Genomic DNA, 27,002 nt, shown 5'->3' with positions numbered 1-27,002 from the left:
GCTTGAACTGCCTCAAGTTTGCCTCGGAGCTCCAGCTCACCGCATTCACGGCTTCACCATCGACCACCATCTGCTCGAGACTCTTTGCCCATCCAGCCGCTCAGTGTTTGTGGCTAGTGTAAGGGTGCCTAAGAGAAGATCGCAACTTCAGAAAGCTTGGTTTCCCTCATATCGGGACGCGTATACCAGCTTTTTCGTGCTTCTCGCCCGAGCAACGACATCTTTTGAAGATCGCAACCCGTCTCCTCCTACCCCTGCACTCTCTGAGACGCTTCGATGTCACTCTACCCGCAGAGCACTGCGTATAACCAGATGGCGTATCCGCCTCAGGGTTATGGCGCCCCGGTACCACCTCCAAACGCCTATTATCCTCCTCCACCTGCGCCCCAGCCCGTCTACCAGCATTTCGACCCCAACACATTCCGCCGTGACTATGCCACTCGGCTTTCTAATCTCACAGTAAATTCCAGACCCATCATCCAGAGTCTGTCGATGATTGCACAGGAGTTCACCCGGTTCGCCGATGTGGTCGTACAATGTATCGAGCAACATATCCGTCGGGTGAGTACCCTCTTTCTATCCCGCGTACTAAGCGTGCTATCTCGTGAATGCGACCGTTGGTCGAGGACGGTGACGATGTCATTTAGTTACGTGCGCTTCGTGTGTATCGTAGCTAGTTGTTTGAGGCTCGAGTGAAACAACGGTCTCGGGAACAATGGGCTGCAATGCTGCCTGGATGCTCGGCGTCGTCGGGGACGATGATGTCCTCTTCTTGTGCGAATTGCGTTCTCCCGCTTCCTCTCTTTGCCCTGTGCCCTGTTGTTCGTTTACGTTATGCTGACTAAACTTTCCTTCTACGGTGTTTTGTCATCAGGTGCCGGCATGGATGAAGCTGCCCGCGTTCTATCTGCTAGACGCCATCTCCAAGAATGTCTACGATCCCTATGCACGCCACTTCAGTCCCGTCGTCGCCAACCTCTTCATCGAGACGTACGAGGCCGTCGATCCCACGACTCGCAGTAAGATGGAGGAGATGCTCTTGACCTGGCGTAACGGCGCTCCGAACAACCGGGAGCTTTTCGGCGTAGTGCCTCAGCTCGCCATCGAGCAGCACATCTGGGGTAGCGGCGCTAGCCACAACGCTGTACGTACCTCTCGCCGACGACCCAAGCGTACCCCTCATAAACGTGCGGATCAGTCCGGGAGTCGCGCGACGAATACATCCGCCATATCCCAAGCGCAAGTCCTTAGCGAATTGGAGTTTGTTCTCGCGCAGAAGGAGCGTACCGTGCAATCCAACCCGTACGACAAGACCACCCAGCATCACGTCAATATCCTACAGCAGGTTCGCCGTTCAGTTCTCTCGACGTTGATTATTTACTTAATTCTTGATGGTACCAGCTCCGCTCACTTGTTCAGGTCGGCGTCTCGCAAGAGGAGCTCAAGCAAATCTTGGCCCAACTTCGTGCACTCGCTACCACCGCGACCCCGGCAATGCCACCTCCCGCCCCCGCCCCTGCTCCTGCCCACTACGCCTCCGCTCCCTCATACGCCCCTCCCCCTCCAATGCCCCCCGCCCCTCCTCCCGCTCCTCAGCATAGTTACGCCCAACATTCCTACTCTGTTCCACCTGAGCAGCCGAAGGTTGAGCAAATAGATCTGTCTCGGTTCTTGACCTCTCAGCCCGCCCCTACGGCGTCGACGTCGACTGCCGCACCCGTAAGCGACATAACGAATCTGTTCAATGCGCTCGTCAAGGCTGGCGTGGTTGGAACTCCCACTAACGCGGGCGCTACCTCCAAGTCCGAGGAGCGAGTGTCTTCGGTCGATCCGCAGCGTGAGGCAGTACGCGCCTACCGCAAGTCGGTGCTTTCTCACAAGATCAAGCTCACGAGTTCTGACATCACAAGGTATGTTACGCTATTTGCACATCGAGTTGAGATCGGGCTCCTTACGTCCAGCATTAGACAACGCCCGCCTATCGTCAACTTGCTCTACCAGAACCTTCCCACTCAGTGCAAGCAGTGTGCCGTGCGCTTTCCCGGCGACGCCCGTGGGAAGAAGCTTCTCGAGGACCACCTCGACATGCACTTCAGGCAGAATCGCAAGGCAAGTCAAGCGATCGGGCGTGGCCACAGTCGCAGCTGGTTCGTCACTCTAGAGGTATGTGCTGTCCCCGCGAATCGACGTCGTATCACATATACTGATCATATTATGTAGGACTGGGTTCATAGCGACTCCGTCGATGTGAAGGGCAAGGGTCGCGCCGATGGTCGATCGCTAACATCTAAGGCTGCTGTAGCGGAGGAGGCCGCTAAGCGTGAGGCGGAGTTGCGCGCGATGCATGTCGTTGTCCCGCCTGGCGATGAAGCGAAGCCAATATCATGTCCGATCTGTAAGGAGCATTTGAAGAGCGAGTTCCTTGAAGACGACGAGGAGTGGGTGTGGCGAAACGCGGTCAAGAAGGACGACAGGGTATGTCGCCTCCCTTCCTCATATTGGTCGCTGGGCTAACTCTTACGTTTACAGATATATCATGCGACCTGCCACGCAGAGGCGGTCGCGTCGAAGTCGACTCTAGCGGTTCGCTTGCGGAACGAGACGTCGAGCCGGAGTCGTTCGCATACCCCGGAGACGCCTAAGGACTACCTCCTTTCAGAGTCACCGTCGCCGTCCAGGCGCGCAGGGCTGAAACGTAAGGCTGAGGACGAGTCCGCGAATCCCGCGACGAACGAGATGGACGCGCCGCAGGTGAAGAGAGTGGCGACATGATACCGATATTCACAGGTGAATATTATACGGCCTCGGACTCGCGTCGTGGACAGTCCGCACATTAGACTTCTTTATGTTTTCTTTATACGGTCGCTGCGCATTGTACTGTATGCCACGCAAGGAATTATCATCGCATGCCTATCTTACGTCCGAATATTGTGTGTGTTATATTTGAGGCCGACGGCGAAGTGTGATCGCGTCAAGCCGCTCCGGATGCTGCGCCCGACGCGTCGCGTCGCGTCTAGCACCTTGACTTCCAACTACCATCTCCTTCGCCTACCCTCCTACCTCCTTCCTCTTTCTTTCATAAATCTAGGCTGTGTGCACACATTGGTGAGTGGCAACTTCCTCGCGCGTTCTGATCATCTTTTGCAGCGGACTATCTGTCTTTGGCGTTGTGCGCCGCACCGGTAGCTCTCTTTGTGCGAACGAAAAAGGTAGCCTTCCTGTACGCCACCGCCCGTCGATTTCTGTTTCACCGACGCGCCATACATAGTTTCATATATCGCAATATCTGGATTCACAACATGTCCCACGGGACGACGACCAACCCGCCGTACGATAGTACGGTCGAGCAATTATACCACGCCGCGAACGATGTGGAAATGCAGGTATGTCGCACTGCTTCGGACGCCCCGCCGCACGCGCTAAAAGCAACTATACATCGCAGGATGCGTTTCCGACAACCCAAAAGTATTTGCACGCTGTCATCGACACGAATGTGCTCATCGATTACTGCGGCATCGTTGAGCAGTTTTGCGCCGACGTTGAGAAGGCGGGGTACCCCATCCTGATCATCATACCCAGCGTCGTCCTCGGCGAGTTGGACGGGTGCGTCAATCTATTCTGAAACGCGCTCTATCATTTTTTAATAACACGGGTGCTATTACAGGCTGAAGAACCGCCCCGAACTCCAATGGTTCGCGCGACAGGCGACGACATGGCTACTGAAGAAAGTGAAGGAGCGGCGGACCGTGAAGCTGCAGTCGGCGAAGGAGACACAAAGCCCCGCCGCGCCACCATCTGACACGGACGATATGCGCAAAAATGACCTCGCGATCCGCGACTGCTGCCTATTCTTCGCAGACCAGAATAGAGGCTATGGAGCGCTTCTCGTCTCCATGGACAAGATCCTCTGCCTCGAATGCCAGAAAGAAGGTTCGTTCGCAGCCTGTCCCCGGCATTGTCGTACCATCTCCCTGCCGAGCGGGTCATGGGCACAAGCAGAAACGCTGACGCTGTGATCATTGTTTCAGGCCTGGAGACATGCATTCCCCCGCGGCGCAGCTGGTCCAGCCATTTGCTCGCGCAGGAGCTTCCCGTGCCGGGAGTCGACCTGAGCATGTTCCACGAGCGCGAGGCATTCCCGCGCTACCGCCCCTCGCGAACGCGGCAGCGCCTTGCGCAGACGGAGGCTCCTGCGCATCCTGCGGTCCCCGCGCGCCGGACGGTCCTGGACGACGACATGATGGACATCGACGATGGCGAGGCTGCGCACCCCGAGGAGTACCTGCCTGCGCACGCACGCGACTCGCTGCACGCGCAGATCGCGGAGCACTTCACGCTCGTATTGAAGGACCTCTGCTATCGCGTCCACATCGAGAGCGGAGATACAATAACGCCCTCCGATTCGAAGCACGCTCCGCAATTCAGACGCAAGCCGATGTCGGAGTGGATGGCAGAGGGGTGCCTGAGCTACCTGAGGACGAAGAAGGCGTTCGGGGGACCTGAATTCATGGGAAGGTTCCTGCTCCACCGCAGAGGCGAGCCTGGATGGAAGAAGGGGCAAGACTGGTCGCCTGAGATGTGGAAGCTAGTTCTGGACGCTTTGGAGGAAGTAGGGAGAGTGTTCGAGGACGGCGCGATGCTGAGCTCATTGAACGCAGTCAGACCGCACGTCACGGAGGTCTGGGAGGCCAAACTACGACCGCTATGAATGCATGGATGACACAAAAAATTGGCGCAATGTACTATGTTTGTTCCTCGGACCGAGCCCTGGACGAGCTGGTGACTGCTGTGGTGGAGGTGGCCCGCCGGCTCATGGGGCTGCCGCGAGCTTGGGAACCATGCCGGAAATCTCCTAATCGTGACGCGTCGCGTAGCCGCCGTCGACTAGCGAGATCTGGTGAGACCTGAGGGCTCTGCTGCTGACTGCGCAATATGGGGTCTATTGGGACGAGGCAGGGTGCGATAGAGCACTCGAGGTTGGTCGGATATCTTTGGTCGATGAGGTCTGAGGAGCCGGAGGCTGGTCCGGAAACAATCGTGGACTGCGCGAATCGGAGTGCGATGGTGGATGAGCGCGACACGGACCGCGGGCGCCCGCGAGCCTCGGCTGTCCCAGCTCAGGAGGGCCGGTTATCGGCTATCTGGGCGGTGGGTGTTGGGCAACGAGCGACCTCAGGAGCGTTGGAGTCGGTGAGGAGAGCATTGGCAACGTCGAGGATGAGGTCGGCGGCGCTGCGGAGGGTGGTGAAATCACGAGCGGGACAGCCTCCATGACATGCTGCGGGATACCAATATTTGGGGAGGCGCTCGGCGCTTGGCAGGTCCTCCCGCATCTTCTGCTCTGCCAGTACTTAGTGCTCGCCTTTAGCCGACCCTTCCTTTCCTTCGTCCCTCTTTCCCTTCCCATTATGATTCGGCGACGGACCCTCAACATCCTCCTCTCCCTCCTCGCCGCTGTCCTCGTCGGCACCGTCGTCGTCCTCTCTTCTATATCTTATTACCTCTCTATCGACCTTCCGGCATACATAACCGAGGATGAGGTCTCCCGCGTGCTCAACAACTCCCTACCCGTCCTACCGGAGCGCATCCCTCGTATCATTCACCAGACATGGAAGTCGGAGACACTGCCCCCTCGCTGGGCCAACATCTCGCAGGAGTGTCGCGACATGAACCCCGGCTAGTGCGTGCTGCCTATTTTCAACTACTGCTCACCCTCACACTCCTCCAGCGAGTACATCTTGTGGACAGACGCTAGTGCTCGCGAGTTCATCGCCCAGCACTATAGCTGGTACCTCGATACCTTTGACGGCTACAAGTATCCTATCCAGCGTGCCGACGCCATCCGCTACTTCGTGCTCTACCACTACGGAGGCATCTACATCGACCTCGACATTGGTTGTCTTCGCCCTCTGGCCCCTCTCTTGGTCCACCCCGTCATCCTCCCCAAGACAATTCCCGTCGGCGTTTCTAACGACCTCATGTTCGCCGAAAAGGGGCATCCGTTTATGGCGCAGACGATCCACAGCATCATGAACTTCGACTATGACTGGGTGTTGAACTACCCTACCGTCATGTTCTCTACCGGCCCCATGTTCCTGTCTGCCCAATACGGCGCGTACAACGCCGACCTGGACATGCCCGCTGGTGAAGTTCGCATCCTGCCGAAGTCTCTTTACGGCAAGAACGCGAAGCCGGACGAAGCCCCCCATTCGTTCTTCGCCCACTACTATGGCAGCAGTTGGCACGCAGACGACGCCGCTTTCATTGGCTTCCTCGGGACGTGGGGCAAGGGTCTGATGTGGATAGGCCTGGTCGTGCTCATCGGTGGCGTGATACGTCTAGCATTCGCGCCCAAGAGAAGGCGTCTTCCGCGCATTGGCGGTTACGAGGTCATGATGCCCCGCTGGACACAGAGGAACAACAGATGGTATCTCGACCTCGGATGGTTCGCGCTTCCTGCCTCCGGCATTACGACAACACCGCCCTCCCCTATCGCGCTCACCAGCGAGTCTGTTTCCGACGAAGAAGATGTGCAGCTACTTCCGTTGTACGACTCACGGTCAACTTCCCCAACGCCCTCCGACCTCTCGATTGCTACCGACGGCACCTTGACGCCTCACGCTCCCACCGGTGGATCGATGATGGACCGTATGCGGCGAGCGGGTCACAACTTTCTAGGCTCAGTCTTCGACATGGACGACTCGGACCCACCGTCGACGCCCTCACGCTCTCGCCGGCGTCGACTGCGCTCGCGCGGCGTCTTGTTCTTCTTCCCTGCCTTCCTCACACCAGACTCGACAGACCCCGTTCCTCCATTACCCTTCTCGCCACACGCCCGCAGCTCGTCCTACTCCCGTGTGCACCCCGTGGCCCTCCCCACACCACCATTCCCGCCAGAAAAGCAGGCTTACGCAGCCAGCTTACAGCGTGCGGGGCTCCTGCCTGTCGAGGATCCTACGGAAGCGCACGCGGGGGGCTCCTCCGAAAGCTCGTCATCACGCGCCTGCTAGTGCACGTTCTGTCCGGGATCGCGGCGCGTCAGGCACCGTGGAGGGCCGGATGGGGCGTGGGTGGACGGATGCGGATACGCTTGGAGTCGATGCTATCATGCCTTCGGCGCGGACCATCTGTGCCTGTCGAGGCTCAAGGGAAAATAGGACTGTTGCGTTCCGGAAGACGTCGGCCGGACATTTGCGCGCCCGGCAGGGTATTCTGGGAGCAGACAGGGAAAACATGCACGAATAACCTCTCCGAGAAGAGAGGCAAGAAGACCAATACTCCGTGTGTGCAGGAGGCGCACGGACGTAGCTATACCACTTCCTCCTTGATTCACATTCGCCCGCTGTGCACGCGCGGGGCGGGATGGAGCTATGGGGGCCTCGAGGATGTACACGCGTCCTGGACCCCCTGGCCCCTGTGCCTGCGTTGCTGTCGTCAACATGCTGCAGGTCGCGCGCGCCGTGGCCCCGCGCGGCGCGGCATATTTATCCCACGCACATTCGTTTCGACCAGATACCACCGCCGCCGCCTGCGTACCGTACCCCCGTTAGGCTGCCTGCCCTCCCGCGCCAGACATTCCGAGCCGTCGTCATCACCCATACGTACACCACAGGTACCAGTACGCCTTCCGTACACACCCTACGTATTCTCTGATCAGGCCTCCGGAAACCGCGGGCGCAGCTTTTGCTAGTTACTAGAAGCCTTCTATAGTCTAATACACACATAGATTCACAATATACGCACATTAACCGCCAGTTTCTTCTGCGAACGAGCCCGGTGAAGACGCGGCGTTTGCGAGAGCTTGATTGCGACCTTCAAATTGCCAGCTGCCGTACAAGCATAAGCTCCAGGTATACTTATTATCTTCGGACGTGCCTTGGGAAGTACTCAGTGGCATTCAGACTTCGGTGCGCCATGATGGTATCATATCATCATAGAACATCACCATACACACATCAGCGGAAGCTCGTTCAAGGTGCGCCGTAGGACCGGGTGGTTAGTGGGCTTGCTTTGAGTCAGGCTTCGGTGCGGCTTGATAGACCCTGATCACACTATCATCATAGAACATCACAATGCATACAGAAATCCGCGTACGAGGCTCCGCGGTACGTCGGAATGTGCTGCAGGCGTTTGGAGTTTGGGCATGCACGTTGGAAGCTTACCCGGGGAGCATCACCATGCAGACATCCGCGAACTTTCTGCATCCCGCGGCCGGGTGCTTTACGGGTGTAAACACGTACACGATCCTACTTACGGCACTGACGCCCACCGGTGAGGAGAGCGGGACAGAGCGCTATATGGACATGCATTCGTGGTTCTAGATGTGACGCGGGAGGGCAAGAGGTTCTGAAAATACAAAAGATCAAGCAAGTTCGAAGCCTTTTATTTACAACCGCTGTCTTTACCGCAGACGACAGCCCCAGATCCCGAAGGTAGTGTACATCGTCGGTATTACTTCCGTACAGATAGTCCGGCCTATTCGCCGTGTGTCTTCTCCTGTTCACTGGATCCACGCTGCCCCTGAGCGCTGAGCACTCCCACCGGACCGTGGACGCGGCCACGTCCGCCTTCAACCCTGAGCAGAATTATGAGAGGTCGTCGGGGGACACGTCGGGGCCGGAGATGACGGCCTTGATGACGGGCTTGCCGTCCTCGCTCTTGCCGGCGCGCGTCGTCTGGAACGCCTGGATGGCCTGGTCGAAGCTGAAGCGGTGCGTGACGAGCGGCTTCAGGTCGATCTTGCCCTGCGAGACGAGCGCGATCGCGAGCTGGTAGTCGCCGGGCTGTGGGAGGAATTATTTAGACGAGCAAAAGGGTGTGACAGTGGCGGGAAGCAGTGAGACGTACGCCGTAGCGGAAGGAACCCTTGAAGTTGATCTCCTTCACGAGCAGGGTGGTGACCGGGATGGTGATCTCAGCCTGGCCCATACCGAGCTGCAGAAGTCCTCGCGTTAGATATTGGCCCTACAGAATCTAAGGGGAAATACTGACCTGGATGAACGTGCCGCCGTGCTTCGCGATATGGATGCCCGTCTGGATCGAGACCTCCGCACCGCTCGCGTCCACAACAACATCAATACCCTGCGGCCCGCGCTCCGCAATCTTGAGCTGCTCCTTCATCGTGTTGGCGTTGCGCTCCGAGTACGCGAGCCGCGTCTCGCCCTCCTGGGGCTTCGGCGGCGTGTACGTCTCCGTCGCCGCGTACTTCGCCGCAAACTCAAGACGCGAGGGCACGATATCGACCGCGACGACGCGCGAGGCGCCAAGCGCGCGCGCGACCGCCATGCACAGCAGCCCGACAGGGCCCGCGCCAAAGACGACGACGGACTGGTTCGCGCGCAGCTGCGCGATGTTCGCGACGGCGTGGATCGCGACGGACAGCGGCTCCATCTGGGCGTGGGCGTGGGCGCGGGTGTGAGCGTGGGGCCCGGGCGGGGGAGAGGAGGCCGGGACGTGGGAGTGCTCACCATCGCGCCGTCCTCGAGCGTGAGGTTGTCCGGGAGCTTGTAGCACAGGTCCGCGGGGATGGGGTAGTAGCGCGCGAGCGTACCGTCGTACGGGGGCGTCGCCGCGAAGACGATGTCCGGGCAGAGCTGTGGGAGGGGCGTGAGCGGGCAGGTACGTACGGGTGTCGGGCGGGGCGTACCTCGTAGCGGCCGCGCTTGCAGTCGTGGCAGACACGGCAGGTTGCGCCGGGCTCCATCGCGACGCGGTCGCCGACCTTCAGGTCCTTGACTTTTGAGCCGACTGGGAGAAGGCGGGGATCAGCTGGGTGTATGATTATTGAGAGAGTGGACCATGTGTTACCTTTGTGGACGATGCCTGCGGATTCATGGCCAAGAACCTACAGATAATGGTTAGAGATATGTACGGGGCAAACAACTTACGGCATACCATGGGCTTTTCGACGATGAAGTCCCCGATGCGGCCGTGGACGAGGTAGTGCACATCAGAACCGCAAATGCCTGCAGGCCGATGAGGTCAGATGGACTGCGATATTCGTCAAAGGCCGAGGCGTACCCGTCTTCTTGACCGCAATGAGGACCTCGTCATCCTTAACTGGAAGCACATCATACACATGTCAGCTTAGCCTCGGGGAGATGACAAGGGGATAGGCGCACTTTCAGCGACGGGCCTCTCCTCGTAGGCGACGTCCTCGATCTTGCGCAAGACGAACGAGGGGTTGTTGGACATGGCTGAGGATGGTGAGGGGGGTAAGGAGGATTGTCGGGGAATGGGGAGAGCAGTACGGGGTCTGCGGGGAGGTATTTGAGGGGGAGGGCGGGGGTGGCCGGACCGGATGCGGGGTTGTCTGGGCCATGCTCATCTGACTGAGGGCAGGGGGCCGGAAGAACGATGGACGGGGTCGATAGCGATAAATACTGCTGCTCTACTGACGTCCGGTGCCAGGTTCGCTCGGTGCCCGCCCGCCGTACAACGCCTCCAACTCAACAAGCTCCGGCTTGCGGGGGGCGTCCCGAGTCCCCGCACTCTGCAGATCATTTCTCCCTCTGCCATATATGGTGCACCACCTGCCTTTTGCAGCTACGACATAATTACGAAGTGCGCGTGCAATTACCGAGCCGAGGCTCGCGAAGGTCTCGTTGAATGGCCGGGAAGTGCAAGCGAGCGTGAGCGTGCTTGCATCGCACTCGCCCATGGGCAGGTTCAACCGGAGATGGCTCCTATCGCCTCTAACGTTCACCGAGGCAGCAGCCATCTGAGGCGTGCGCACCACGCTGCATCGAACGAAGCCAAGGAGCCTTCGTCGCCGTTCAAATGATCCACGTTCCGAACTACGCGTTATATGTATGTAACCACGCGTGCGAAGGTTCCCGACGCGATAGCATTACAACGACCGGTAAAACCTCCGTCTGTGTATGCACTCACCGCACTACGATCTATTCCCGCGCTTGTTTGTCTGTTCCCTCCAGCATTCCCGCGCCTCTCTGGCGTGTGTGTCGGGAATGGGGAGGAGGAGGACGGGCTGGACGCGTCTGCCACGTCGTGGGCGATTGACTCGGGATGTGAGAGAAGACATCGATGGGGCGCTTGATTGCCTGATCGGGGCCCCAGTCCTCCCCATTTATGTAATTCGAAGCGCTCACGCCATCCTCTGAAAATCCTCAAATACTGCGTTCTCTCCCTCTTTCTGACCCACACCCCTTCCCTCTCCCCCACCATCCCCCCGCTGTCTCTATCCGTTCTCAGAATGGTTCTCTCTAGCGTTCTCGGTTTCCCTCGCATCGGTATGTTTTTTCTCTGTGTCCTGCTATGATCGATCGACTCATATCCTTTGCGTACCAGGTGCTAACCGTGAGGTGAAAAAGGCTGTTGAGGCCTACTGGGGCGGCAAGCTCTCCGCCGATGAGCTCACCAAGGCGGCTGCCGATGTCAAGAAGGCCAGCTGGACCAGCCTCAAGGAGCGTGGTGTCAACCTGATCCCCAGGTACGTTACGCGAATTTGAAGATCGACGAGAATTTACTGACATGGTATATTCAGTGGTGACTTCACTCTCTACGACCACGTTCTCGACCACTCTGCCGCGTTCAACGTCATCCCCAAGCGCTACTTGGGCAAGGGCCTCTCGCCCCTCGATGTCTACTTCGCGATGGGCCGTGGACGTCAGGCTGACGGTGTCGATGTCCCCGCCTCCGAGATGAAGAAGTGGTACGTTTCACGATCCTGAGTACGCGCATATATGGTGCTCACGGTGTTTTTCAGGTTTGACTCCAACTACCACTTCGTCGTCCCCGAGTTCTCCGAAGAGACTGAGTTCAAGCTGAACTTCAACAAGGCGCTCGAGGAGTACCGTGAGGCCAAGGACCTCGGTGTCGAGACTCGTCCCGTTGTGCTCGGCCCCGTGACCTTCCTTGCCCTCGGCAAGGCCGCTAAGGAGGCTCGCGAGGGTTTCCAGCCCATCTCCCTCCTTCCTGCCCTGCTCCCGATCTACAAGCAGCTCCTTGCCGCCCTTAAGGAGGCTGGTGCCGAGTCGGTTCAGATCGACGAGCCCATCCTGGTCCTCGACTCTGCCTCGCTCTACGAGAAGCAGTTCGCCCAGGCGTACGCTGAGCTTGCCCCCGTCTCGCCCAAGCTCGTTTTGGCTACCTACTACGGCCGTCTTGACGCCAACCTGAGCTATGTCGCGAAGCTCCCCGTCGCCGGCCTCCACATCGACCTCGACCGTGCTCCTGGTCAGCTCGACGAGGTCATCGCCGCCGTCAAGCCCACCAACCTCGTTCTTTCGCTCGGTGTCGTTTCGGGCCGTAACATCTGGAAGACCGACTTCCAGGCTGCCCTTAAGCTTGGCCAGAAGGCCGTCGAGGTTCTCGGCAAGGACCGCGTCATCATCGCATCCTCGTCGTCGCTCCTCCACACCCCGGTCAGCCTCGCTGCGGAGAAGAAGCTCACTGCTGAGCAGAAGGACTGGTTCGCCTTCGCTCTCGAGAAGTCGTCTGAGATCGCTGTCATTGCCGCCGCCCTCTCCGGCTCTCAGGACGCCAAGGTTGCTGAGGCCGTCGAGGCCAACAAGGTGTCGATTACCAAGCGCCGCGAGTTCGAGACCAACTCCGATGCTACCGTCCGCAACCGTGTTGCCGCGATCACCCCTGAGATGCTCGAGCGCAAGAGCCCCTTCGCCGTCCGCAAGGAGATCCAGGCGAAGCAGCTCAACCTCCCCAAGTTCCCCACGACCACCATCGGTTCTTTCCCTCAGACGAAGGAGATCCGTCAGGCGCGTGCGAAGCACAACAAGGGCGAGCTCTCTACCGCCGAGTACGAGAAGTTCATCGAGCAGGAGATCGAGAACGTCGTGCGCTTCCAGGAGCGCATCGGCCTCGACCTCCTTGTGCACGGTGAGCCTGAGCGTAACGACATGGTCCAGTACTTCGGCGAGCAGCTCGAGGGCTTCTGCTTCACCCAGAACGGCTGGGTTCAGAGCTACGGCTCCCGCTACGTTCGTCCCCCGATCATCGTTTCGGACGTCAGCCGCCCCCAACCCATCTCCGTTCGCTGGAGCAGCTACGCGCAGAGCGTCACCAGCAAGCCCATGAAGGGCATGCTTACCGGCCCGGTCACGATCCTCAACTGGTCGTTCCCCCGTGCCGATGTCTCCCGTGAGCTCCAGTGCAAGCAGCTCGCGCTTGCTCTCCGCGACGAGGTCGTCGACCTCGAGAAGGCCGGCATCAAGGCCGTCCAGGTCGATGAGCCCGCTCTCCGTGAGGGTCTGCCTCTGCGCAAGGCCGACTGGAACGCGTACCTGGCGTGGGCCCTGCCCTCGTTCAAGATCGCGACCGCCGGTGTCACCGACGCGCTCCAGACGCACTCGCACTTCTGCTACTCCGACTTCGACGACATCTTCCCGTCCATCCAGGCTCTCGATGCGGACGTCATCTCGATCGAGGCGTCGAAGAGCGACCTGAAGCTGCTCAACACCTTCAAGCACTACGGCTACTCGAACCAGATCGGGCCCGGTGTCTACGACATCCACTCGCCCCGTGTCCCGTCCGAGGAGGAGATCAAGGAGCGCCTCGCGGCGATGCTCGCCACTCTCCCCGGCGACCTCCTCTTCGTCAACCCCGACTGCGGCCTCAAGACCCGCGGCTGGGCCGAGACCGAGGCGTCGCTGGTGAACCTCGTCAACGCCGCACGCTGGGCCCGCCAGACGTACGCCTAAACGCGTACGGCCTCGCGCTTCAACAGCGCCCGCGTTACGGTTCACCAGTAACTTATCGGCGCACTCTCAACGAGGTGTCCCGTCCTGTGGTTCCACCCCAGATGTTGTGCAGAAGTGTGGCGGATAAGCAGAAAATTGCGTAGCCGTGTGGGTGCCGGCCTCTGTGCCCCCGGGCGCGCCAGCCGATGTCAGCGCGCGGACGCGCCCCCGCCTTGCGCGGGGCCGTCTGCAGTAGGCTCGGCGGCCCGGGGCGCACGAGCCATCGGCCAGCCGTTCCGTCGTCGGCTCGACGGCGGCGGCTCGAGCTTGGAGAGTGGTTGGGTTTTTGCGGATGGATGGGCGGATTTCAACAATCCATAAAACGCGCCTCAACGGCGCCGTTGTGTAGCCTACCACGAGACGAGCATGTACCCCCGCGATGATATTAGCCCGTAATTATGACCATCATGCATTCAGATCTACTGTGGTGCGACGAGTGTGCGTTCGCGGGTGCTGCTGACTAGGCAACGCAAAATGTTAACTGTAAGAAACCGGTACGTGGTGTATGGTGATAACATTGCAGACGTGAGCGGGTCATGGGGAAGTGGTATCGTGGATGCAAAAACAGCGGCAGAGTAGATGAACGTAGCGTACGGCAGTGTCTATGTCCGCCCTCAGAAATACAGAATACGGACAGATTAAACAAGGTCGAGCCTGGACCGAGAGCCAAGAAAGTGGAAGTACTATCATTGGGACGGTGCAAGGTGCTCTGCGGGCGGAACCACCATCTCGTCGGCGAAGTGCAGCGACCGAGCAGAAGGATTGCGCTCCGCGGCCGGCCTCTTCTCACTGGTAGACTCCGCCTTGAGCCCCTTCTCGGCGTGGCGCGCCCCGTGCGCGTCCGCGTCCAGCTCCGCCGCCTGTAGCTTTTCCGTGTCCCGCGCGGACGCGATACCCTTCTGCGACGACGGCTCGGCGACCGGCGCAGGTGCAGCCGGCGGCACGCTCTCGGGGCTCTCGCCAGCCTCCTCGACGTTGATGGCGGGTACGCTGCCGTTGCGCGCTGGCTGCTTCGGGTCACGCTCCATCTTGAGAGCCATGCGGAGACGCTCCTCGACGAGCTCTGTGCGGCGCGTCTTGCGGCCGCCCCAGTAGATGAGCACACCTGCGATGATGCCGGCCACCTGTACGGGAAAAGGGGGGTGTAAGGGGCAGTTGTGAATGATGAGAGATGCGGCTACTCACGAATGCGGCTGGGAGGGTCGTTCCGGTTGTCCACGCAGGTCGCTGGAATCGGTCCAGTCCCCACATCGTACCACTGAGGAGAATTTGGAAGAACGAGTTGAGGTCATTGCAAACACAAATCCACAACGCGAGACTGTGACGCAAGTCAGAACTTGTATAGGTCGGTCGATATCCGTGGGCTTACTTGATAGGGAATGCCTTGAATGGTTCATTCAGCATAAGGTCTCCATGGGCAAAGACAAGTTGCACTTACCCGGTGGGTTTGGGTGCCGTGCGGTCGGTACCATGTCTGCGACGCCATGAACTTGTGTTGCTCTATCCTTGAAGTTAGCCAAGCCAAGTAAGATGCTAGACAGGGGACGTACGGTAATGTAGGTCGATCTGCTGTTCCTCGGTAAGAACGTGGACGTAGTTCGGATCGTACACCGGGTCTGGTAGATCGTCTGCGTCGTAGAGCTCTGGCAGACCAGCCTTCGCTCGCAGTTTCACGACCATACGCTTATAGTGCCAAATCTTGATTATCCCTGTAGAATGCGTCAGCTCTGGGAGCGCTCGGGAAGGTGTTGGGACGCGCTTACGGTATGTGTCCATAACTCGGAACGGTATGAAACCGATACTAGTCGCCGTGAAGAGGCCTGTCGAACGTTCATATGTGAGGGGGCAGGTACGACATGCAAGTGGCGTGCGACATACCCGTCTCCACCTGTTGACAGAGCTCGACCCAGAATCCTTGAGTGTAGTCATTGTGGAGGTTGATGAACTTGGCCAGGAAGAAGACAATTCCTGTGCCCCAGAACACTACGCAAATTCGGTCAGCAGGTGAAACAGAAATCCAGTGAATAATGGTTAACGCACCAACATTAAACCCATAAAACGCGACGACGATCTACTCAAAGAGAGGTTATAACACATGCCTGGAATGCAAGATGAACAAACTCACTCCGAGCGCTGTAGAAGAGAGTGGTTAGTAAAGTTTCTGGCGTGTCTGGTAATAGTACTCACGGGTCTTGGTAAAGGCCCATACACCCTGCATGACACGCCGGAACTTGTCTCGCTTCCTGAGGCAATCTTCCACATGCTGGTCCAGGGCGTCTTCATATTCGTGTTCGCTTTCCTGCTCTGCACCCTTCTCCGGGTCGCTTTGCTTTGATCTTTTCTTCTTTCGGAGGCGTGGTAGTACAACAACAGGTTTGCGAGAATAGAATGACAAGGGAGGTCTGCAGAAAATAATCAGGTGAAGTTCACCGGTATGGAGTTGTGTACTGACATAACGATGGCGTTGGCAGCATTAGTAAGGGTAGATACGGTAGATATTTGCGGGTCTGCGCGGGGTTGAGTTTAATCTTGTTTGCGCCAAACGTACAGAGCACTCACCAATAACGTCTAGGTGTTCGACAATGTCGTCATGATGGTGGTCGTTCGAGTTGGGATCATCGCGTTCATCAAGTTGCTCGAGCGCGAGGCTTATTGAGCTACTTCTCCGGTCCTGGTCGTCTTCGATAGGAACGCGGAGGTCCGCTTGCTGACCCTGGACAGTATAGCTCCCCGCACGGTTCCTCTGGAAGCTGTGAGGTCTGGAGCTCTCCTCAATGTCGGAGAGTTGTCGCGGTGGGGCCAAGGAGTCCGGAGGTGGTTGCGCAGAGCGTAACTGCGGAATGCTCCTCGACGTCGAGAAGATATGTTGTGAAACCTTGCTCGAAGCACTCGGTCGGCGGGCGGGCGGACGCCCTCCGTTCACAAGGGAATCGCTCGCGCGCGTCGGTGTTTGACGGAGGTCCGTGGTGGAATCCGCCTGGGACGGCTGGGTGAAGAGGTGCGAGACGAGAGACTGAGAACGCGGTCGGCCAGAAGGTTGGGCATCGTTGATAGACTGGTAGCCTTGGCCTTTCTTGACGCGAACGGAGGGCATCGCCAACGGGTAGCGAGCGGGGCGCGACGGCTAGCAATCAGCTAGGGCGGGTGTGCGGGAGGATGGGAGGAGGAGGAAAGGGGTGGAGCGGACTGGCCTTTCGCCGACTGTCCGCTGCTCGACATGCCCAATTTCGTTTTCGATGAAGTCATTGAAAGGCTTGGCGCGTGTCTAGATCTATAACTAAATTATTCCCACGCTTACTCCGGGCTCCAGCCGGCCGCCGGCCGTTATAAACACGTTCTAATGGCTTTTGCTCAGTCGGCTTACCCTATGTGTCGCATTTATTAACTACATACGCATCACCGCACGGTGAGAAGCAGAAAGATTGCATTGTGTAAGTACTAGATGATGAGCGAGCGACGGACATAAGTTACAGAGTGATTACCATGAATCTAGCATACATTTCCTATACATGTTCCTATGCCTGGAAGCTAGTGCGCGAGCCTTGGCTCTCCGTCTGTGACGACGACGGCTCAGTCTACACGTCAGGTCAGTTATTGAATGGAACGTGCGGGGATAACAACAATGACGTACGCTTGTGGAGGTATCCGAAGAGGCAACGCTGTCCTGGCTGTGCGTGTGTTTCCGCTTGAACAGACTGATGGCACGCGTGCGCATACCAGGCTTGGGGGTTTTCGGCGCACGTATTGTGTCAGGCTCAGACGTCAAGAATGGCGGGTCTGAGATCATGTGCGGCATGGGTGGCTTGACTGTGGTGTCCTTCGACTTTCGGGAGTCACTTGCAGCCGTAGAACCGCTACGATGCAAGCCACCAATCGACGAAAGTAGTCTCGGCGTGGTCGGTCGTGTCGGTCGGTCGTGTCCTGTGTCCCTCTTCGACGCAATCCACTTCGTCTTCGTGATCAGCTCACGCGCGACAGGAAGCACCGGTACCAGCGGCTGTTGGAACGCCACTTTGACCCAGCCGCGCCAGTTTCGACCCGAGGGGATAAATTGGTCAACCAGCTCCTCGAACTATAGATAGCTGTCAGACTATTGAAACCGTATTGAATCTTGAAAAACATACACTCCACGTCTGGTTGCGGTACTCCAGATCGCGTGTCCTGATTCGGGCGTCACGGCAGAGGAAGGAGTCCTCTTTCGCGATACTCAAAAGTAGATGAAGACTACAAGAATTCTCAGCTATAGCCTAGCGTGAAGAGTACAATTCGGCTCACCTCGCGACCTTGACCCTCACGAACGTCTTCTGCGACGCGCGCGTCTTCATCTCTGCCGCGTCGTCCGTCTGCTGCTTCAACCGGTCCGATTTATCATGTGTGGTCTTATTCGACGCCGACGACTTCGACAGCGCGAGCGCATCCGTCGACTTCGCCTTCAGCGCGTCGCTCGAGCGCGTCCGCTGCAACATCCTCGGCACCTGCAGCGAGTCCTGCCTTGCCGAGTTCCTCAAGTCCGTGAACGAGCGCGACGTCCCCAGCCTGCGCAGCGTCGGCGCAGCGAGCCGGTTCGCATCGAGCGACTTGCGTGGCGGGAGGTCGAACGACGCATGCCGCGGCGAGTCCGTGTATGTGACTGCGGGCAGCTCGTCCGGCTTCATGAACGCTTCGGGCACCGCGAACGATTCGGTCTCCGCGGGCGTCTGGTTGCGCGTGCGCCGCGCAGGCCAGAGGTACTCCATGATCTTGCGGCCCACGCGGATGTCGATCTGCAGCCGCATGGGGTGGAGCATCAGCTCGAACTCCTCGTAGATCGTGATGCCGCCCACGGGCGGCAGCACCGTCCAGTCGGCCAGGAGGAACAACTTGCGCTATGATGGGATGAGTATGCGGTGTCAGAATAACAGTCAAGCGGTGCATACCTTGACAAGAGGGTGTGTCGACGGCTCGTCATACTTGGAGAGGATCTCAGTCCATTCCGCGTCGGCGGCGCCGTCGAATGCTTGCAAATCGCCCACCGAGAGCTTGTTCACCGTCGAGCTGTCGTGCCGGCTCAGCCAGTAGAAGTCCGTGCCGCGCACAGCGAGCTTCGCCAGCAACTGGTCGTGCCGATCCAGCATCCGCCACGAGAGCTCCTCAGACGATGCATGTAGGAGCAGTGCGCTCTTCTGGTCAGACTGGTCGCTCGCCTTGTCCTGCGCGAGCTTGATCGCGTCGAAGATGAGGTTGAGCTCCTCGATGAGCAGCAGGATGTGCGCTTCGATCTTGAGCTCCTCAACGCGCCCCGGGTTCCCGAACCCGCGCAGCTTCTGCTCCGCCTCGCGCTTCGTCTCGAGCGCCTGGCGCAGCCGCTGCTGCATGTTCGCGACGACGTCCGCGGAGGTGGAGAGGTTCGTGAAGTCGTAGCTGAAGAGCATGCTCTCGAGCTTCTCCGCGCGCGTCTTGTGCGCCGCGTCGCTGAAGAGAACGAGCTTGGTGACGATGTTGGAGATCGCTTGGAAATGGCGGTCGTTGGCGGACACGGTAAAGCGCGGAACGTGTAGGCGAATGAGATCCTATGTCAAGCGTCAGTTTTGTGCTGCGAAGAATGCTAAGAGCGCGTACGGTCTGGTTCTGCAAGTGCGCGTGCACATGCTGACTGGTCTTGACCACAGACGTAACGTCGTTCCGGAGACGAAGGCGGTTGAACTTGTCATACTGGAAGGTAGCATCCGTCTGCGGGAAGAGGCGATCGAAGTCGCTATTGTCCGCTCTCAAGTCGATGAGCACCTCGAGAGGGACGTAATCCCTTCCGGATGTGTTCGTAGCCGACGGTGAAAACGTCTGTAGGCCAGTGAGCCACGCAAAGTTTCTAAGGTACGTGGAATGGTTAGCAAGCTGCGATATAGTGAGACTTCCAAACAGGGTCGCACCTGTTCATGATCTTGCCACTGATAGGGTCGTGTATATTTGCGTTGTCCATGATCGAGAACGTCTTCAGCTTGCCTTGCACGGCCGCAAGCACACAGACCGAATCTGTGTCCGCGTTAGCCCTCAGGACGATCTGCGGCTTCAGCAGCAGACAGAAATGGCCCTTTCTTGGCGACACTCCTTCCGCCCAGCCATGCAGTGGGTCCACGAACGCTGGTAGCTTTGACACCGTTTGTGGAACGAAGTCGACAGACGGTGACGTCCCGCCATCGCCAACGAGAAGCTTCTTGACCGCGTTGGCAGCTGCTTGCGCACTCGCTGCTGCCCCCTTGTGCTTGCCAGCTTCGTGCTGAAACTCCGTCAGTGCCACTTGCGCTTGATCACGAATGAACTTGACAGCGCTGTGGAAAATGAGCACCTTGTACAGAGCGGACGTAGAGTAGGCGCAACTCACCGTGTAGCCATATGGTATTCGATACCCCGTCTTGTCCGTGAGCAGTAGTAGTACTGCATCATGATCTGTGCAGGGTGTGAGAAATGTCTGCCGTATGAATGCGGTGCGTACTTACATCTCGGATAGCGTTGTCCATGATGATATGCGGGCTGTGGACCTGATACACATTGTCGTACCCGGCCCATTCGTCTGGAGATACCATATCTGCCGGCATGTAATAACTGGATGTGCCGTTCCTCGTCGATGCTTGGGAGGCCATGTCGACTTGACGCAGCTGAGAGATATAGCCTTCGAGCAAGTTAATCATCCGTGGGCGGTCGTTGGTGGTGTGATTGTGATGCTGCAAGTATGTCAGACCACGGAATTTTTTACTTCAGGAACATGCACACCTCATCACCGTGTGTGGAAGATTCGGATCCTTCCTGCCTCTGCCACCGGGGTTTATTCTTCTCCTCTTCGGCCTTTCGTTTCAAGTGCTCGACACGTGCGGAGGCGAGTTCCATCTGGATCTTGTTCACAGCTGCTGATGGTTCAGTGAAATGCTACTATATCTCATAATGCAAACTCACAAGGCTCCTTGCCGAGCAGGCAGACATGGGTATCCTCAGCCCCGAACTTGCTCTTGTCGGAAGGTTTGTCTGGGCCTTCCGGGCCATGGTCGTCCACCCGCTTGAAGTACGTGAAACGCGGACATGACACCGCCGGAAGCAGATGAATATCGGGTGGTGACGGATCATCTTGCTCGAAGATCGCGAAGTCGTCCATATCGACCCAGCTGGAGTTCAGGTCGATTGGAGTAAGGTCGTTTCGAGTACGGTAGTTGCTGCCCAGCGGGAAATTCTCCAGGGGTGTGCATTGCTTTAACGGGTCTGGGAACACGGCAAGCATAGCACGGAGGTCGAGTCCTTTCAGGACGACCTCAATGGCATAAAATGGCCGGTGGTGAACAGTCTTGACGCCTCCTTGGGTCATCTCAGATGTCGCTGTGTCACGTTGGTGCATGTCAGCGTGGAACTCATCGATCAGCGCCTTCACGCCGACGAACGGCGTGACTCCGTCAGCCCACGCCTCTTGTGAGTTGTCGACATAGACGTGTGAGACAAAGATACGAGGGACAGAGAACATGTACTTGAGCGTCGCGAGGTGCTGCCCCAGCTTGGGAGAGATAGGCCGTTTCCGTGGGTAGAGCTGGCCCTGCCGGATCGGTAGAGATAGAGCGCTGTTGAAGAGCGACCACCAGGACCAGAAATGCGAGAAGACCTCGGGAGAAAGGTGGAAGTTGCTGGGTTGCAGCTGGGAGGTACGGTCGAGACCCGACGTGAGTGATATCGACATATGGATGAAGTCGGAGCGGAAGCCGTTGTATGAATCCTGCGCGGACTGTATGCTATTGTTAGCAGTTGTACAGACACAGATACCGGTGGAAGGGTCACCTTGATCTCGGGCACCGTATCTTTATATTCCAACTTCACGTCGTAATGAGGCTTGAACTTGAACAGCCGGCACTGCCTGTCGAAGGGCTTCCCGCTGCATTGGTCGCACTCTGGTCCACACGCGCGTTCCAGGACGAATCCGACGCCGAAACAAACTCCAGAGCGCAACTTCGCACAAACAGTCTGCGCTGTCCGTACTATGGCACCGGTGGGTGCCGCTTGCGCGATTCCGTCCCCATAAGAGTCCTCGATGCTACGTCGCACAAGTTTGAGCGAGCATCTGGACAATAAGGGGCATGTAGGACGCACTTTGGGACAATGACGAGCATACTGTCACTCTTGACCTGGATAAGCTCTCCGGCATCGTTAGGCTGCCCGACAAGCAGCGATGGGCTACCTTTCCAGCAGAGCGCAAATCCGGCCCCGTATCCGCGCAGTTCGTATGGATCCCGAGAACCTATATTGCGATTAATAATGAATCTTGCCATGCGTTGCTTGAGCCTACCTTTCATGTGCAAATGAACCTCGTTTACGAAGTTGACCTTCATTTTCCAGTGGAAAACCAGCCTCAGCTGCAATAATAGAATTTTAGCGGGCGCGGACCGAGACCAATACGCAGCTCACAGTCATACCTTGTCCCAGAAACCGACGGCAGGAGAACTATCTCGAGGAGCGTGTGATAGGGTGTCGATGATTCGCATGAGGTCCTGAGTTGCAGCGCCGTAACTGACGCCCCACGAGAAGTCCGTAACGCCGTCCGTTATGACACGGATCGTTGGGCTTGCGTACGACTTGACGGGCATCAGGGTCTTCGGTATACGCACTGACAGAGGCGCCGCTCCATACAATCCGCTGTGCTCCTTCACGATCTCGCACGGAACCCATTCTACGACTCTTTCTGAGCCCATTTCCTCCGCGATCACGACGTCGCTGTCGAACTCGAGCGCAGGCAGGATGCCTTTTGAGTGTTGGGGTATATGGAGCAGCGGAAGCGGATACTCGCGGTAGGCGAGCCGTAGAGAGGTGGCCTTGAAGTGGATATGCAGGGGTATGAGGAGGGAGAAGGTGGTATCCAGCGGCAATCCGTCACCTGCCCGATACAAGTATTCGGGTAGTGCGTTGTATGGAAACGAGGGAGGTGTTATGGAAAGCGACAGGCCCTCAATCGCGAGGCGAACCAGAGGGGGTACGAGAGGAACTCGGTTGACGGAGACCATATCGCTTGAGCCATCGTCGGTGATGCGCAGGGACCCTTCATGAGCGTGTAAGAAGGACTCTTGCCTGTGGACCTGGTGAGCGCGTGCCGCCCGATACGCCGAGCACCACGCTACGGAGTGGACCTGATGGAGACGTTGACGAGCGTCGGAGACCGATACAGTGTGCTTGGGGGTGAACTGGAAGTCCGAGTCCTCGTTGCGAGACACCGACGAGGCAGCCACCGGTTTCGGCGCGACAATTGTCTCCACCTTCGCTTGGAACGCGTCCTCTCGCTCCTGACGAACACGTGCAGCATCAAACCCAGTGCGCCAGATCAGCCCCAGCTTGGCTTCGAGTTCGTCGTCCGCGGCTTCCACCACCAGCCTTCCCAGATCAATCTTGATGTTCGGGACATGCTTCGCGTCTTCTTCCGGGGGAGAAGGAGGGTCCTGGTACTTGCCCGCAGCGACCATACGTAGCAGATGCTTGACGCTCTTGATAGTCAGGTTGATGTCCAGAATGAAGTCGGCCAGGATGAAGTCGAACGGAATGCGCAACCGGCCGCTGTCTCCTTTGACTTTGATGGTCAGAGGCGTGGTGTCTGGGTGGACCGTGATGCGCCAGCGAGGAAGCCGGGCGAGCTCCTCCCATTCTTGATGCTCGACGCCGTCGCGGGACACAGGCACGGCGACGGCAAGGAGGACGTGATCCCATCCCACGGCGACCACACCACTGGGGGCGATATGGCACCACACGGACGACATGCGCACAAACATTCTGCTCGACTGTGGGAAGCTCCATAGGAGCTGGAGACGGTGAAGATGGCATCGAACGTCGACGGTCATGGTAGGTGGTGGGCGAACCGGGGCGACGGCTGGCTTGGGGCGATGGGGAAGGAGGGCCTGGAGCGTGTGCATGGCGAGCAGGGCGTTGTATATCTGAGCGAGGTTCATCACCACCCTGATAGTAGGAACGGCCACCGCGACTTCACAGCTGTCCAGCTCGTTCGGACGAGGACTGCCATTGGGTCGATAGCCCGAAAAGATCACGTCCGTCTCAATGTTTGCCACATGCAGGAACTCCAGCGAGCGATGTTGTGCACTGCTTTCGCTCGTCCCGTATGGGTCATCGGCGGCGAAGGGTGTGGCAAATGCATCTCTGAGGACGATGTCCCACAGAGACAGCTGTATCGATGCCCGAACCAGGTCGCTTTCGTCGGAGGACCCTGATTCCTCTGCAGCACGTAGGACTTGTTCCGCGGGAAGAGACAGGTGGGCTCGTTGTTCCCCCCGCGAGAGGATAGCCGTCGTCGCATAGTGGTGTGACGGTCGTAGAGCGCAGTATGTGAGAGAGATCCCTGTGCGCGCCGCCAGCCCCCGGGAAATGTTGAGGGCGTCGTCGGGAGCAAGGTCCGGAGAGGTCATGAACACCATGACACGTCCGATAGACACAGATGTTGAGAGACCAAACGGCAACTGGTCAAGTAAGCGGCGCGAGGGCTTCGCCGGCTTCTCTGCCGGAGGCTTTCCGGTACGCAAGACGATGCAGGCCAGGGCTTGGACGACCTCGGGCTGCCAGAGTTCGACCGATACGGCCTCTGTTGCGAGCTGACATTGCGTGAATACAGAGGCGACGTCCAACGCTACAACTCCGGACGCTTCGTCCACGAGTTCGCCTCGACCGTGACCGGCACCACTCAGCTGGACGGAGTCAAGTTGCAGGAAAGTCTCATTCGGGTTCACCGCTCCGTGGAGGCTTTGAGGACGAGCGCTCCGCAAGTGTGCATCGGGTCCGAACCAGATCTTGACAGAGGTACAGTCCAACTCCAGGCCGTAGGCGAACTCCATGTTTAGACCTGTGTAGTCGCGAGGCACGTCCCCGAAGCTTCGGTCCGGACGCGAAGAGAACTGCGACGTGACGGAGCCGGCGAGACCGCCACTCCTCGCTTCCAGGACGAACGGCTCCTGTTCGCCTTCGCGTGTTGGGGATATGAGGCGCGCAGAAATAGCGCCAACGCTAAACCCGAGAGATACCCGTGGGATAGGAGCCAGCAGCGGAGGGAGGAGCGGCCGGCCGTGGACTGTCTTCTCGACGGAGCGTTCCCCTCCTCCAGAATACTTCTCGAGCATATCCAGACGTTCAGTCACAGCAATGATGCCCAAGGTCAGGTTGGAGACGAGGAGTTGGGCGTTCGGATCTCCCGTCAGGAATGGCGAGCCCTCCAGCCACGGAGAGGGCCACCGAGATACGAGAGAATCCCATCTGAAAGTATCCAGTGTCACCAACCGCATGTGGTCCATGAGCTCTCCTACGCCATTTCTATCGAGCGTGAGCTGGTCAGCCGAAAGCTCTATCGTGTACGAGTCTGTCGACGACCCCGCGAGGGGAGAGCCTATGCCTGAGCCAAGCCACTGTTTGTGCATACTGTTGTCCGGATGACTGAGACCTACGACGAGATGGACCTCGTCGACGGACGCGAGAAGAACGGCAGGCGTGTCTCCTGGAGCTGCTTCTGGCTGGAGGTTCGCGGTGCATTTCGCGACCTTCACTTGTATGGCTTTGATATACGACGCATACGCTACACGTTTCTGAAGACGACGTCCCACATTAAGTTCGATCCCTGAACCTCCTAACATCACACTCACCGCGGCGACCTGCGGCTTCAGCTTGATGTCTTGACTTTGTCGAATGGCCCATTTCCACCGCATGGAAGCCTGTGCCGTCTTATGAGTACGTAACACGCAGATAGTTTATGAGGTCACCATACCGATAGCGAGCCCATGAAGGGGGAGATAGGGGACAAGGGGGACTTCCAACCTGAACCAGGTGCAGGAGGCTTGGACATCCGCGACCGATGCATCGCTGCTAGCGCTGCAGCAGCCCTGTCTTTGGCCACACGGCTTTCCTTGAGTTTCTTGAGAAGCTTCTGGAGCACATCCACCTGGGTGTTCACAGTGCCGAAGTCAAGTGAGGTTTCTACGCTGCGAGGCACTACGCCTTGGTGCGGATTGAGCCGGGCAGAGACAGATAGCTGTATGACCGGCAAGTCTAGGAAGAAATGGCCTCTATGGTTGCCTGGACTATTATGAGCGGAAGCCATGATGTAATATGCGGCACTTACCGGCGAACAATTCACTAGCTGCGTCCACATATCCCGCGACACTCTTGACCTGCAGGTTGACGGACGCCGATACCTGAGTCGCACCCCATGCACGGTCCCAAGTCCGGCGGACGCTCCCCTTCACTCGCGCGTTCCAATCCGCCACGCTAGCGAATCGTCTATGCCCCATGGGTGGCTGCTTCGTGCCATTTGCGACAGCAATTACGGTGGGTCGGTAAGCCAGAGAGACGCTTGTGCGGAGCTTCGCCTCCCCTACCGAGAAATTCACCCCGGGGAGTGTCGCGTGAGTGAGGATGGCAGAATCAAGCTCAAAGTCGACAACATGGGTGATTGCAGGGAGTGCGCGGATCCCCAGACGCAGCAGGTAGACGAAGAATGATCGTATCGCCGGACGGACGTACGGGTCAAGCGCAGTGTAGACAGAGGAGACCACGGACCACAGGGCGCGACGCACGAAGCGTGACGGGTTGGCCTTGGTGCGCTTGCGACCATTCTCTGTTGACGGCCTGCGTATATGGTCCCCGGTGTGGCCGTCCAGCGCAAGAGACACTCCTTCGACCTTGACGGAGAATCGGCTCGCCTGCCCCGGGGAAGGCCTGTGGTATGATAGTCCGACCCGTTCAACTTTCCACGTACCGCTTCCGGCCTTGAAGTATATGCCACGGATGGAGCGAAGGCTCACGCTCCGGATGCGCAGGCGTCGCGAGACGAGCCTGACAATGGTGGGTCCGATGTACGTCCGAAAGAGCAGGGACAGCGTGAGGATGCGCACGACCCAGACAAGGAGTGTCGCGCCGAGCGACGGTTCATTCAAAGGTTGCAGAAGCAAGACATGGTGGATGAGGTTCCACCCGAGGAGAAACGGCATCAAGTCTGCGTCGAGGTCCGGTATGTAGTATGTACGTCGAGAGTGACGTTGGCGGGGCGTTTGAAAGAGCGTGGTCGTCAGATTGTGGGTGTGCGCATATAGGCAGAAGACGACGAGATGGGAGGTGCCACGGATGTGTTCGTCGGGATTATGATGTGGGCATGAATTTGTTGGGGTGAGCGCAGCTGGAGAGTGCCTTGCGCTCGAGCTCGGCGCGCGGGCGGATGTCATGCAGCGTTTTCCGGGCGCATCGGGACAGCCACGTGGATTGGATATATAACTCTATGATCATCGCCTGAGCTATATAGTA

At 58.2% G+C, this 27,002-nt stretch overlaps 5 protein-coding genes across 5 annotated transcripts; 3 read left to right on the top strand and 2 right to left on the bottom strand.

Annotated features, from left to right (window-relative positions):
- Positions 1–66: 66 nt before the first annotated feature.
- Positions 67–2,907, top strand: TRAVEDRAFT_57146 (uncharacterized protein). The gene is made up of 6 exons (XM_008037013.1): positions 67–561; positions 875–1,345; positions 1,402–1,910; positions 1,968–2,163; positions 2,221–2,475; positions 2,530–2,907. The coding sequence occupies exons 1-6, from the start codon at positions 277–279 to the stop codon at positions 2,770–2,772; spliced, it is 1,959 nt and encodes a 652-aa protein (XP_008035204.1). The 5' UTR covers positions 67–276; the 3' UTR covers positions 2,773–2,907.
- A 411-nt stretch (positions 2,908–3,318) lies between these two features.
- Positions 3,319–4,727, top strand: TRAVEDRAFT_27423 (uncharacterized protein). The gene is made up of 4 exons (XM_008036667.1): positions 3,319–3,383; positions 3,443–3,603; positions 3,665–3,930; positions 4,029–4,727. The coding sequence occupies exons 1-4, from the start codon at positions 3,378–3,380 to the stop codon at positions 4,706–4,708; spliced, it is 1,113 nt and encodes a 370-aa protein (XP_008034858.1). The 5' UTR covers positions 3,319–3,377; the 3' UTR covers positions 4,709–4,727.
- A 681-nt stretch (positions 4,728–5,408) lies between these two features.
- On the top strand, positions 5,409–7,753 carry TRAVEDRAFT_70229 (uncharacterized protein; the record flags this gene model as incomplete). The annotated part of the gene is made up of 2 exons (XM_008037566.1): positions 5,409–5,680; positions 5,729–7,753. The coding sequence occupies 2 exons, from the start codon at positions 5,409–5,411 to the stop codon at positions 7,008–7,010; spliced, it is 1,554 nt and encodes a 517-aa protein (XP_008035757.1). The 3' UTR covers positions 7,011–7,753.
- A 594-nt stretch (positions 7,754–8,347) lies between these two features.
- Positions 8,348–10,215, bottom strand: TRAVEDRAFT_144293 (xylitol dehydrogenase). Its single transcript, XM_008037565.1, has 9 exons — positions 10,122–10,215; positions 10,021–10,059; positions 9,895–9,965; positions 9,808–9,844; positions 9,647–9,747; positions 9,468–9,593; positions 8,992–9,390; positions 8,848–8,934; positions 8,348–8,783 (listed from the first exon to the last, which is right to left on the bottom strand). Exons 1-9 carry the CDS (start codon positions 10,192–10,194, stop codon positions 8,586–8,588), a joined length of 1,131 nt encoding a protein of 376 aa, XP_008035756.1. The 5' UTR covers positions 10,195–10,215; the 3' UTR covers positions 8,348–8,585.
- Positions 10,216–11,175: 960 nt separating this feature from the next.
- On the bottom strand, positions 11,176–26,773 carry TRAVEDRAFT_144288 (uncharacterized protein). The gene is made up of 32 exons (XM_008037564.1): positions 25,825–26,773; positions 25,471–25,778; positions 25,349–25,417; positions 22,139–25,291; positions 22,012–22,078; positions 21,816–21,963; positions 21,507–21,759; positions 20,643–21,453; positions 20,463–20,593; positions 20,189–20,413; positions 20,074–20,138; positions 19,622–20,020; positions 19,314–19,560; positions 18,632–19,264; positions 17,991–18,580; positions 17,840–17,939; positions 17,347–17,787; positions 16,275–16,458; positions 16,168–16,222; positions 15,903–16,117; positions 15,841–15,848; positions 15,756–15,786; positions 15,594–15,698; positions 15,479–15,535; positions 15,266–15,424; positions 15,154–15,215; positions 15,085–15,098; positions 14,901–15,033; positions 11,726–14,839; positions 11,504–11,671; positions 11,308–11,449; positions 11,176–11,249 (listed from the first exon to the last, which is right to left on the bottom strand). The coding sequence occupies exons 1-29, from the start codon at positions 26,690–26,692 to the stop codon at positions 14,402–14,404; spliced, it is 9,969 nt and encodes a 3,322-aa protein (XP_008035755.1). The 5' UTR covers positions 26,693–26,773; the 3' UTR covers positions 11,176–11,249; positions 11,308–11,449; positions 11,504–11,671; positions 11,726–14,401.
- Positions 26,774–27,002: the final 229 nt, after the last annotated feature.

The sequence above is a fragment of the Trametes versicolor genome (assembly GCF_000271585.1).
Source record: "Trametes versicolor FP-101664 SS1 unplaced genomic scaffold TRAVEscaffold_3, whole genome shotgun sequence".
Taxonomy (NCBI): domain Eukaryota; kingdom Fungi; phylum Basidiomycota; class Agaricomycetes; order Polyporales; family Polyporaceae; genus Trametes; species Trametes versicolor.
The sequence above is the reverse complement of the archived record's forward strand: the minus strand, read 5'-3'. Positions and strand labels throughout refer to the sequence as shown.

Bases quoted from the DNA above. Each gene is read 5' to 3' on its own strand.
- TRAVEDRAFT_144288 (XM_008037564.1), bottom strand. From the start codon at position 26,692: ATGCCGTTTCTCCTCGGGTGGAACCTCATCCACCATGTCTTGCTTCTG. The intron at 25,292-25,348 runs GTGAGTGTGATG...CGTCGTCTTCAG, and splicing joins TGAAGCCGCAGGTCGCCGCG to AAACGTGTAGCGTATGCGTC. The intron at 20,594-20,642 runs GTGAGTTTGCAT...AACCATCAGCAG, and splicing joins CCTGCTCGGCAAGGAGCCTT to CTGTGAACAAGATCCAGATG.
- TRAVEDRAFT_27423 (XM_008036667.1), top strand. The intron at 3,604-3,664 runs GTGCGTCAATCT...GTGCTATTACAG, and splicing joins GTCCTCGGCGAGTTGGACGG to GCTGAAGAACCGCCCCGAAC. The intron at 3,931-4,028 runs GTTCGTTCGCAG...TCATTGTTTCAG, and splicing joins CCTCGAATGCCAGAAAGAAG to GCCTGGAGACATGCATTCCC.
- TRAVEDRAFT_57146 (XM_008037013.1), top strand. From the start codon at position 277: ATGTCACTCTACCCGCAGAGCACTGCGTATAACCAGATGGCGTATCCG. The intron at 1,346-1,401 runs GTTCGCCGTTCA...TGATGGTACCAG, and splicing joins ACGTCAATATCCTACAGCAG to CTCCGCTCACTTGTTCAGGT. The intron at 1,911-1,967 runs GTATGTTACGCT...GTCCAGCATTAG, and splicing joins ACGAGTTCTGACATCACAAG to ACAACGCCCGCCTATCGTCA.
- TRAVEDRAFT_144293 (XM_008037565.1), bottom strand. From the start codon at position 10,194: ATGTCCAACAACCCCTCGTTCGTCTTGCGCAAGATCGAGGACGTCGCC. The intron at 9,748-9,807 runs GTAACACATGGT...GCCTTCTCCCAG, and splicing joins CGCAGGCATCGTCCACAAAG to TCGGCTCAAAAGTCAAGGAC. The intron at 9,594-9,646 runs GTACGCCCCGCC...CCCCTCCCACAG, and splicing joins GCAAGCGCGGCCGCTACGAG to CTCTGCCCGGACATCGTCTT.